We start from the raw sequence: 12,864 nt of genomic DNA, 5'->3' as shown, positions 1-12,864 counted from the left end.
TAATAATAATATCCAAGCGCAGGACAGGTACGTACTTTTTACAGTGCAGCTCTGTACAGAAGTAGATCTGGAAGTCATCCGAATTGTGAAGCACGTAAAGAAAGCAGCAGCGCTCTTCAAACTTGGAGATACTGAAACAAACAAACCCCACTCTGTTCAGACAGGTACCAGCCCTTCCGCGCATCTCTAATGCAGAAGAAAAGATGGATATTTCTTATACCCAACCCCGCTTTGACGTCACTGCCATTTATGACAAGAAGTTATAAGTATTACTTTCAAGACCCCCAGACCATAATACTAAAATTACGTATTATTCCTACGCAAATGTGCAGAACAGGGCTGCTCTTGGGTGCTGAAAGTTCACATGTGCCACACGTTGGGTTTGGCATGGACACGAGTCCTGTCAGGCATAGCAGGGACCTGTGCCGAGAGGGAAGCACACATATCAACTGGCTGGCTAGCCCTGGTGACTCCGGGCCTATGGGAAGTGTTTTCAGAGCTAGGGAGGCAGTTCGTACAGGTGGCAGAGTCGCTGCACTAGCTGGAGAGCTGAAGGAGCAGAGCAATGTGGGCCAGCACTTGGTGTGGCCCTAGCAAGTACTTTCCTTTAGACCAATAACTCTCAACCTGGGGATCACAAACGACCCATTTACTGGGGTTGCCTAAGACCATTGGAAAACATAGATCTTTACATTCCAATTCATAACAGTCACAAAATTACAGTTGTGAAGTAGCAATGAAGTCGTTTGATGGTTGGGGTCACCACACCATGAAGAATTCTATTAAAGGGTTGTCGCATTAGGAAGGTGGAGAATCACTGCGTTAGACCAATGTGAACAGTTCTGAGTTGGTAAGTTAGGGCACGCTAGTTTGTGCCAGGAGTTGGCCGATGTTTTCTGTAATGGGTCAGATAGGAAAATTATTTCAAGTTTTACAGGCCAAAGCACTCAGTTCGGCTACTGGAGCATGGAAGCCTGTAACTGTTGAGACTGGCTGCCGTCTAACACATGTTATTGATAAAACAAGCCAAGGTCCCCACTTGGTCCATGAACATAACCTATCAGGCCATATTATCACCGCTGCACCTGCTATGTCTTCCTTTTAGAATGCACAGCCTCATTTGGGTTTTTGAGCATGGTCTTCCTGTGTGCCTTAGGATGGCTTCAAGCTCACTACAAAGCCCAGATTGACCCTGAACTCATGATCTTCTTGCCCTAGCCCAATGAATACAAGGATTGTAGGCATGTCCCAGCATGCCCAGACTTTATGTTTTTAATCTTATAAAACTGATTCTAGTCATCATCTAAGGCCCAGATGAGACCCTTTCCCCTCTAGCTTTGACTATTTCTACTCCAGACAGAAGGCTTCCTCGTGATGCTCCTCTCTGGATGTATTCCTAGCCTCCTCATCTCACATCACGTGGCTATTGATTGTTAGGCGCTTGCTACCCCTTCCCACCTGACTGTGAATTATGCAAGAGGTCTTTGTCACTGCTCCGTCTTTAGCAGAACAGGACTCAATATGGCACACAGCTGGTGCTCAACACATGCCACTGGCTTGAGCTGGCCACACTTGGAGGTGACGCAAGGCAAACTGCTGACCTAGTTGGATGGCCCCTTGGCTTGTCATCCTTTCTTTATAGAGAAGGAAGCCAGGAAAAGCTAGCTGTCTTTGAAGTCACAGACCAGAACTCAAGTTTCCCAACATGTAAACCAGCCATCACCAGAGGGAGGCATTCTATATCCACAACATGAGTCACAAGAAATGTTGAGAAGGCCCTGCCAGGCCTAATTAATAAGAGCTAAATCACCGTAAAACAGAGCTGATGAGATGTAATACACTGTTACTATACTAAATGGATTGCCGGAGAAGGCAGCAATAAAGAGTACCTCGCTAATGAGTGGTTTAAGGATTAAATATTAAGAGCAGACAGCTTTATTTGAGAAGGTATTGATTGGAAAGTCGTGAGTCAGACTCGTAATCACGCTTGTTTCTATTCAGATCATTCCTGAGGTAACAAGTAGTTGTTCTACCGGGCACACTAAAATTATCGGTGACTCACCTCGCTGCCAGTTCAGGCTCTAACAAAGCCAATTACAGCTATTGCAAAAGCAACAGGATATTGCACAACTGGCCCGCAGAAGTCTGTTGTCTCCCATTCCCATTATGTGGGGGTAAACAGTAGTAAATGCAATTTGGTGTGCAGGCTGAATGAGATGGTGTGGCACAGGCTTCGAATGTGACAAAGTTCCAGACACTCAGCGGCTGACACCCGATTCTGACCACTGACCTTATCTCTAATTTCCAGGAGAAAACATTTTTTTTTTCCCCTGAGCCACTGGCATTATGACAAGGTTTGAGAATTGGACTCGAATTTGTCACTGTGACCTCACAACACAATTGCATCAGCAGTGACCTTGGGGGAAATTTTCATGAATTCCCTATCATATATCATCATGAAAACGAGATCCCGGGTATAACCTGGGAGATGCCCTGCAGACCTCTTGGTAACCTAAAGGACAAAAAGACATCTTCCAGCCTTAACCAAAAGGTCAGCCGGCAGGAGAGGACCTCCACACGATTCCCCTTTAGCCACACGTCAGTTCACATTTACCCCGGAGTAATGAGCATGGTATCAGTTGGAGGACCCATGATGACAAGGTGCTCTTTATAACAGGGGCAGAGAAGCTGGTGGCTGACTCTGGATAACAAAGAAGGATCCCTGAAATGTTTTCCCAATTTAAATTATGCTTTAGAGTTCTATCTGGGCTATGAATATTTCAGAGGAATGTCTTCTAAGCACACAGAATGTCCCGGGGAAACGTACCTTACTCCCCTGATAGAGGACGCACTGAAGTTCCATTCATGTATACCTTTCTGGAACACAGAAGAGCAATGACAAAAAAATTAAGTTTTTTTTAATAATGAAAAATAACATCATAAAATAATTTAGTTTTATTATTTTAATAGCATAGCCATTTTTCCTGATGCCTAATTCTTCATGAGCAAATTATTTTAGGGAGCCTTCATTTCATTCTGAGCTCACAAGGGTGATGTTTACTGAATTCCTTTACTTCAAGACAACAGCTTTCAAAAACCCTGAAAGTTCTTGTCATTAAACGTAAACCTTAATTTTAGTTGTAACTATTATGCTTTAATTTTAAGTAAAACTCAAACCGAAACAAACAAGCAAACAAAAATCAGTGCTCACGGTAATTAGATTGCTGTAGTCAGCAATTATTTTCTTTTTGTATACTTGCCAATGATTTTCCATGCACATATGTATTTGTGCATTTGGGGATACATCTGGAAGCACACATATGCAAACGCATGTAGAGGCCAGAGGACAGCCTCACGTGTGGTTCCTCTGATGCCATTCATTCTCCATTGGCCTGGAGCTTGTCACGTGAGACCTGGGGATCTGCTTGTTTCTACCTCCCCAGGTCTGGGAGCACAGGCGTACACCACCACACCTGGTTTTCTATGTTGGTTCTGGGAGTGGAGCTCAGCTCTCACCTGTGAAGAACACTATACGGCCTGAGCTATCTCCACAGACAATGTTCATTTTCTGGGAAAAAAATCCAATTAGTTTGAATAAAGTCTTTGTAAGGTTTTAAAAATAATTCTCTTTGAATTATCTTTTCCCTTTTGAATCTGAAAGAGGGGGCATATTCTGTAGTTCAGTCTGGCCATGAACTTGCCATCTCCTTGCTTCTTTTTTAATTTAAAAGGTTTTTTCTTCATTTTACACCCCAACTACAGTTCCCCGTCCCTCCCCACCTCTCACTCTACCCCTCCACCTTATCCCCACCTCTCAGACAGGGTAAGGCCTCCCATGAAGAGTCAGCAAAGGCTGGCACACCAAGCTTCTGGACTGCTGGGATTCCAGACGCCATAGCCAGCTTGGGAAAGGTAAAACTTTCAATTAAACTGGCAACTGGTGTGTTTTTTCTTTTCAGAAACTGTGCATGTGTGGTATGTGAAACTGTATATGCATGTACAGGGTGCCTATTACAACTCTAAGGGATTATTACCTAATTTATGGAAAGCTTAATATGCTAATAGTGTCTGAACATAAAAATTGGGTTATTATGTGATAGATAGATATGGGTGATTCACGGAGTCCATATTTAAAAAAATTAAAAATTTATCTCTCAATTATGATTAAGCATATCATAATAACCACCAGATAATTATCCTCAGATTATTTTCTCTATAAATCTCGACGTCTCCCAAACTGACATATTGGGAACCAATGAATGGGGGAGTCTTATATCAAGTCTCTACCTAACCGGAATGGTATAGGGCCTGCATGCTAGTTCAGATGGCCATGACCTTCACCCTGACTTTCAGTTCTTCCTCTCAGTGAAGACTAACTCCAGGGTCCATGTCCTAACCATTCATGTTCCCTGATTAAAGAAGGCTGCCAGATACTCACAGTTTGGGCTAATTATTCAGAACATTCAACCTGTTTTTTTTTTTTTAAAGTTTGCTAGACAGTCCTATAAAAATGACTCGACAGGATTAATTTTCTCTTTTAAACTGGCAATCAGATGCTGAATTGAACTGACTTCCTTTACCAAGCACCCGGGTGATTGCTCCTTCTGCAGGAGGCTGACAGCTAATTAGAGTTAGCTTCCACAGAACTCTGGTTGTAATGGAAAGACCTCATGGAAGACTCTGAGCTTATGCTAGGCAATGAAAAATGCCTCATGCTCTTCCGCCAAGCTAATGACTTCACATCTTGCAACCGTCAACAGTGACAGAGGTCATCAGTCTTGCTAATATTTATGACAAAGGCCACCTGGGATTCTTAGATGGTTTCCCCGCCTGGCCTCATCCTCCAATAAGGATAAAACTACCCTAATTATCTTCTTAACTATACCCTCAGTAAAAAGCAGAATAGAAATAAAAAAATGTTTAGCCATGACATAAAATTAATAGCATGCTAAAGTAAAACCAACAGGAAAGCCAGCTCCTGCCACTGCTATGAGGTTGCAGTCTTGGATGGGCTAGTGAAATGGATGTTCAACTTTGCAGCTCTGAGGTGGCCCAGAACTCTTCTCTTGGCAAAAGCAACTCAAAAAGCTACATTTTCTATCCACAGCTCCTCAGTCTTTGCTAGGGCCATGCAACCAGGAGTGCAGACAGATCCTCTCAAGTCTGATGCAAAGTACTCTAAAACCAAGGTCGGAGACCTTACTGGGCTCTGAGCTGAGTTAGCACACAACAGGTTCTACTGTCATAAGATCCAGGAAAGGAAGACAGCGTAGAAAGGCCTAAAAGACCAAGGGTTTGACCGAGTCACCACAGCACTGACCCTGAAAACACAAAGACCCAAGCTTGATCCTTAGAACCCATGTAAACATGCCATCACTGAGAAGGCAGAGACAGGAGGATCCCTGAACCCTACCATCCTACCGTTCTGACCTAACTGGTGAATGCCAGGCCATTCAGAGATCCTGTCTAAAACAAGGTGGACAGCACTCAGGGGGATGCCACCTGAGCTTGTCCTCCAGCCTTCACACACACACATAGACATGCATGTGTACCCACATACATATGTGCACTGGTATATACATAAAAATGCATACATACATGTACATAAAAAGGCCACATATAAAATAACCAAGAAGGATCCTTCACATACAAATATACATGCATGTGTACCTGCCTGCACACATATGTGGACTGGTATACACATGAAAATGTGTATGTATATACATGTACATAAAAGGGGGCCACATATAAAATAACCAAGAATTGGGCAAAGCCTTCACACACACATATACATGCATGTGTACCTGCCTGCACACATATGTTGACACACGAAAATGCTTATAATCAAGTATTGGGCAGAGTCAAATTAAAATATCAGCCTGCAGCCTCTGCTCTCGATATGACATGTGGCTTCTAAACAGGGCAGTGTCTATAACCTAGAGGTTTCACTTCTGACCTGTTTACTGCTCACACACAACACATCCTTACCTCTAAAGCCTGCTACTGAGCTGTTCCCCAAGACCGTGGTCAGGATTGCAAGCAAGAATGAGAGCAGAGCAGGCTTGGGGAGTGTGCAAAGCAGCCACCGAACAAACACAGCAAGCATTAACACAGGGAGGCGACGCCGGCAAATCAAGCTTTTCAACAGCCCTGCTCTGGGAGAAACCAAGGAAGGGTTTCCTGGGTAGACCGTGCTGATTCCGTAAGAAAGGGGCAGACTGCTTCCTAAATATCCTATTCCCCAAGGACTACCCTGCCGGGACACCTTCCAATACAGTGCTCTTAAGCTTAGGGCCTAAGATGCAGCCACTACACTGCCTGCGTGGAGAGAGGGACTCACCACAGGGAGGCACTGCTGAGCTAAAAAGTGAATTACAAGGGTCTAAGATGTAGGGTTGGAGGAGGCCCAACAGACCCCACCACGGTCACCAGTTTGAACCACCACACAGCACCACTTTCTAGGAACTGATCCACTCTAGATTCCATGTCCCTGCCAGAGCAAGGATAAGAACGAGGGGATAACAAGGAGGATGACAGTAATAATTTAATAATTATATTCTGTCAGACCTTATTGCTATCTGGGGTAACAGAGGTTCCTCCCTAGCTACAGCAGCAACAGCAAAGGTTTTTATTGTTGTTGTTTGTTTATTTCATTTTTTGATTTTGGAATTGTTCAGGTTCTGGTAGGACACCAAATTTAATCTAAACTGGCCACAATACGTTCATTTTCTACGTTGGTGATTGGTTTAGGCATGATGCAGTTTTTGTTCTGAGTGGCAGGGCTGGGCTCTCCTTTCTAGGAGGCTGTCCATGTGAGGCAATGCCTGTAGCAGGGGTTTAAGACCACAAAAGGAGAGCCAACAGCTTACAAAGAACTCAGGTCAGAACGCGGACACAAATCCCCCTCAGAAAGTCATCTCAGAATTCCTTGCCATTTTCTGAGTGTTTGAGCTATTTTACTTGGCCATATGAACACAGCATGAACGGGAGAGCGGGAGAGCGTGTCTACCTGGAACTGGGTAAGAATGCTCCTTTACACAATTTACATATTCTCTCTACATAGCCACTGGCCAGAGCTGGGATCCGAGAGGGTAGGCAGCCTTCAAAGTGCTGAAGGGTCCTTGCCAGCCACACTTGTGATGGAGAAGCACAACACAGGCCAACAGTTGCTTAAAATTCAACCCTAAAAGGGAAAAATTTCAAGTAGCCACACAAAGTATCTTGCATGTGGCTTTTCTGGATCTAGGTTTTTCTTCCAAGGTACCCATGCATATTTTTCTCAAGTGCTGACTACACAGCAGACATCTATGGGGAAAAGGGACACAGCTGGAATTAAGAAATTGTGGCCCATAAATGGAAAGTAGCTCCCCAAGAGTTCCGAGAATTGGTGTACAATGTCTGAAGGTTTTGGAAAATTGCAGTATGAAGCAGAGTCTGGAGACAATACAACAGTTCATCCCACATTTTATAAACTGTTGAGCAGGCAGAGAAAGAAACATAACAAATAAAAAGCAATATTATCAATTCTAGGAAAATCATGACATTCTAGGTCATAATCCATTTCCTGCTTACCAAACAATCTATTAAATTGGTTGTTTACCTATTAGTTACAGACTTAAGGCTGGTAATAAAGGTTTGTCTCTGTTGAGATCCTACCACTTCTGCTGGTAAAAGGTAGAGAGAATGATGTCAATAGCGAGCACAGTTTACAGAGAATCAATTTACAAACCAAAGGGACATTTGACAAGGACAATTTTAATATGAAGATTATACGGATGGGATGCCACAAGCGCAGTCCATGAGCGCCAAAAGGGAGCGGGAGGGCTGGAGAGACGGCCTAGTAGTTCAGAGCACTGGTAGAGGACCCAGGTTTGGTTCCCAGCACTTGCATGGTCCATAAGTCCAGTTCCAGGGGACCTTTGCGGGCACCAGAAACATTCATGGTACACATGCACACATGCAAGCAAAATGCTCATAAAATAGAAGTATATTTTTTTAAAAAAAAAAAAAGACAGGGGAGGTAGGCACAGAGATAATTTATGCCTTAACCAATAACCCTTCCTCAAATACTCAGTGACTATCACAACGTATGTAGTTCTCAGCACAATGTAAAAGCTGCTCCTAAAATCGTCACAGAGTTGAGACGGCCCCACCAGGCCCACTGGTTCACTGATCAGAGAGCCGCTCTGGAAGAGCAAACAAAAACACCAGTTAGAAGTAGCACTGTTTCCAGAAATCTCTGGCTCGATGTTTGCTCTTTTCCTGTCTTCCAAATTCTATTGGCTCTGCGCTCATTCTTGGGACCGTGTTTGTCGCTAATTCCTTTAGCTGCATTCTGATCCAAGTGTCCCTGGGTAACCTTGCGCTTTCCGGTCAAGCCTCTGAAAATCTCTTCCCGTCTTGCTCTCGTCCCAGTACAAGAACAGGTCTGCGTCCACTTCAAAGTGCTGCGAGCAGGCACTGCACTTTAACGCAACACGACAAGAACACACGCTCAGCTTCGTCTCTGTAGGTGCTTGCAGGTCACCAGCTCCAAGTGCCCGGGTCCAAAATAAAGGCCCTCTACCATTCACCTTTTCCTTCTAAACACCCTACTGGAGTGACCCCCAGCCGACTTTGAGCCTTTTGATACTTACTCCTCCCTTTTAGTGTCTCTCCTAATGAGTGGCTGAACCATACACTTATTTTTTTCCCTCTTCAAATGACCCGTCACTCCACAGCTGAGACCCACTGGCCTAGTACAATATCTCTAGCTACTTCATTTCTAACCATTTCCTTCAATACTCTTCCCTGTGACCCTTCCGGTTCTAGGTCAAGGTGTGCTAAGTCTTCCAGTGATAAAAACGATTATTGCATGTTCTGTGCCTTTAGCCCATTGCTAGAGAACTCCTGGTAACTATCTCATGCACTCTCTGCAACATTCCCTAAGGTACCATCATCATCTTTTCTCCTTGTATGGAGGCTACGGGAAGCGTCACATAGACTGCCCAGGTCACCGCACAAGCAATAGATAACAGCAGCCTTCACACCTGCAGGGCTTTACTCTGACCCTGTTCCTGGCCGCTCTGGGTTGCACACTTGACAGCTCTTAGATTTGAAGTAGCTTCCGTGATGCACCGTTTCCTACGAGCACATGTCCAAATCCTCCTTCCTCACTCAGGAAACAAGCTGTGATTTTACACCATGCTGTTTACCCGTGTATTTGCCACCGCCAGCATCACGTCCCCCCGGTGAGCCAAAAAGGCCGCTCACCACCGCCGAGCCTCCCATGTTCACATTTGCTCATTGTCTCTGTTGGAATTCGCTCTCTTCTCCCAACCTGAGTCATTTCTTAGTCCGCAACCAAAACCAGACTCCAGATCCTAACTGAAGCCTCCCAAAGACACCATGTTCTACTCAGTGATCCTCACTGAACATCACAGACCAAAAGCCCCAAAGGTCCTCCTCACAACCGGGCATGGTCCCATGAGCCATAGAAGTTTTTATAGTCAGGCAGCAAGAGTGTCACACGGGTCACAGTGCGTTCCTCCGGTGTAGCATGCCGCTCCAGGGGCAAACTCACTTACGTACCAGAAATGTTACTGATGTGGGTGTCGGCCATTGTCCCCTTACAAAGTGATGATCGCAGAGAATGTCTTAGCTGTCATAAGTTTCTTATCAAGGCAGTTTTCCTTTACGAATAAGTTAATACTATCTTTTGGGACTATCTTCATTAAGGGCTAGACAGCTAGGCCTCACAGTAATACTGCTCATAGTGGCAGGCCCTGGTAGGGGTAAGGTGTGTTTTGTTGGGTGAAGATCCCACAGTTATCATAACCTGTTAGTGGGCAAAGTATAAAACTCTAGCACAGCCAGCCCATAGCTGTCCTAGGAAAGTAGTAGCAGGGCCAGGGTTCCACAGGTTGGATTTGAAAAGACCACAGTTCTGAAAGAAGTCATTCAGACGCAGCTGGCAGACCTACTTCTGAAAATGGATTCCTGTGCACACTTGTGCCATGATTCCATGCTAACCGGCATTTAGTATGTCTGCCAAAGCACTACACCTTACCAGGCTTCACACAACCAACTGCATTCAGACATACAATAACTTACAATGCCAGTCCTTCTGGGTAGCTGCCTGCTCATTTTAAACACAAGGCACCCCTTCTTCTATAAACGAGAGCTCCGTGACAGGTGACTTGTTGCTGTTTTGATAGAGGTTACAGGACCTGGCCATGCCTGGGATTTGAAAAAGGCTCAGCCCAGCTGATGTGACTACCCCAAAGCATGTGTTACTCTTCCTGTATTACAGACACGCTGTACGGATGGGCCTGCGGAGCTTCCTACAGCGGTGGTGGTTAATGCATGTGGGTTCTGCAAACCAGGTGGCAAACACAGAGTGGAAATCCAGATTTGAAGCCACTTCTTGTCACTCAAATGTTGAGGTTTCCAGGAGATAGCCTTCGGAAACTACAACCCCTAATAGCCCAATTGAGCCATAAAGTCAAGGACGTAATGATTCCTCCCCAACTGAGTCCTTCAGTATGCCCACACCCATTATTAAACTTGTTCTCAACCACAGCCACACATCAGAATCAGACAGCGATTTTCTAACAACGTGTGCATGTGTGCCCAGGACTCACTGCGAGCATAACACAGAAGATCACAACCTATGGCTAGCTTGTAGGCTTATACGACAGGTAGCTCAATTTGTGACCTATTGATACTTACACTCTCCCAAAGGATACCTTCATATTGTTTAAAGAATGAAACAAGGTTAAATTCTGGGGTCTTAAAAATAAGGTTACAAAAAGCAGCCATTTAAATAGTGTTTGTTGTTATCATCCTTAAAGTATTTGTGGCGTTCAGTATAGTAAAGGACTCTGTGAAATGCACCCTATTTGTACAACTTCTGTTCACAACAAACTCAAAGGGAGCAAGGCAGGGTTTCCTTTAGCTTAGGTTGGCCCGGAATTCACTGTGTTTCTGAAAGTGGTCTTGAGTTTATGATCTTTCTGTTTAAACCTCCCAAATCCTGGAAAATTAGAGACATGGCAACAGTACCATGTCTTTGGAGGTGGATGCTGCTGTTGTTGCTATTGTTGTTGTTGTTATTATTATTATTATTTTATTGTCTCTTGTACAGATAAGGACACTGTAACTTAGGGAATCCATGTTGCACACAAGCAGTGACAAAAGTCTGAACAAATTCAGGTCTATTAACTTTAGCAGTATCGCAAACTCCTACCCAGCTCATGCTTTATTTTGTCTTTATCGCTTCTGCGCACACCTGCAGGTTTCACTCCTCGGTTTATTACCTCCCAAGGGAGAGAGTGCCATGAGAGGCGGAGTTTCACTCATCCATATAAAGTGCTTTTCCCGCTGCTTAATACAGAGCCTGGTAAGTGCCTGGCGCACAGTAGGCGCTCAGCCAACATCTACACATGGAAATAGTGAATGAATAATGTTTAAAGAAAATAAAGGGTATTTTGGAGAACAATTAGGAAAAAACCCTCAAATAAACTTTCTTCTAAGATTTTTCTAGTATCTACACCTTTTTTCTGTTGCTTGGACAGGTCACCCAGCATGCTTTCTGTGTTTTAAGAGTTGTGGCATGCGCATGAGAACGGACAAAACCATGCCTGTCATCTCAATACTTGAGGCTGAGGACTGAAATGCAGAGGCCAGCCTACCCTACAAATAGAGACTCTGTCTCAAAACAAAGAACAAAATCCGAACAAACCACCAACATGCAAAGGTTGATCACACGCTGCCAAGGAGCATATATGGGCTGGGGATGGGGGCCAAGACCCTTCAGGAACCAAGTGGAAGTCCATCCTATCTTACTTTATCCAGACCACATTGAGTCAGCGCTAATCTGAAATTTTGCAGCTATTTAGATAAGCAAGCGGCCAGATGCAAAGATAAAAATAGAGGCCCGCTGTAAGCTTCCAAGGGGCTTTGTCCTAACAGGCTTCCTAGAATTAAGAGACACATCATTTGCGACCTCAGTTTTAAAACTTATTTCTTTGGCATAATTTTGAAAAGTTACTTCTTCGGGGAATAACTGAGCTTACAGCATGAATTTCTAAAATGAAGAAATATCCCAATTTTTAGCACACTTGAAATGGTTATACTGTCTCTACTAAAAAGCTGAACTATTTCAAGTACATCAACTAATTGATGAAACTCATAACCCCAAATTAGCGATGTTTATACGGCAGCATGCCCTTCTGCCAAGACAAACACAGTCAAGCTATTTCTTCCTCATCAGCACATTTACTGGAGTGAGACTAGAAAGTCTTATCTCAATTTCAGTTTACCTTGTCATCAGGAAGCACGTGCCAAATAGATATTGTCTTCTCCTCGACTTCGTTATTGATAGACAGGTAGGAAGGCTGATAGATTTTGGTTGGCTCTAATATTAATACCTAGAAAGAAAAAAGGCAAAGAAGCCTGCGTTAGTGACAACGGCTACCGTCAATCCAACACCACGTAGAAGAGGTTATCGATGCATCAGCTACGGAAATCACCTTAACTTCTAGAGATTCCCTAGGAGATTTCTGAGTTTTTCCATGATATACAGTTATCCTAAAGTCCAGCAATACATCAGCATTTATTGCTAACGGACTGGAAGTCATATTTCAAAGTCTATAGTTCGGTTATCTCTGGAGAACTTACTGGTCCATTTTTGGAAAGCTTCAGCAAGCATGGCAATTCATGCTTCTAACCAAGGCTCTCGGGAGATGTGGCAGAGGACCACTGAAAGTTCAAAGTCAGTCTGGGTTACATCGTGAGTTTCCGGCCAGCTTAGCTATGAAGCAATATACATACCTCATTCCCAAAGCTTAAATTAATCATCTTGTAATGCATATGCTATTTCTA

General features: G+C 44.0%; 1 protein-coding gene across 1 annotated transcript in view; it reads right to left on the bottom strand.

Annotated features, from left to right (window-relative positions):
• Positions 1–12,864, bottom strand: part of Map3k5 (mitogen-activated protein kinase kinase kinase 5) — a 210,988-nt gene that overhangs the window by 65,119 nt on the left and 133,005 nt on the right. The window contains exons 11-13 of the mRNA XM_038339073.1: positions 12,303–12,410; positions 2,828–2,877; positions 36–131 (exon numbers count right to left, since the gene is read on the bottom strand). Coding sequence (XP_038195001.1) covers positions 36–131; positions 2,828–2,877; positions 12,303–12,410 — 254 coding nt within the window. The remainder of the gene's footprint in view (positions 1–35; positions 132–2,827; positions 2,878–12,302; positions 12,411–12,864) is intronic.

This window comes from Arvicola amphibius, chromosome 8, assembly GCF_903992535.2.
Source record: "Arvicola amphibius chromosome 8, mArvAmp1.2, whole genome shotgun sequence".
Lineage (NCBI taxonomy): Eukaryota > Metazoa > Chordata > Mammalia > Rodentia > Cricetidae > Arvicola > Arvicola amphibius.
This window is presented reverse-complemented; position numbering and strand designations above follow the sequence as displayed.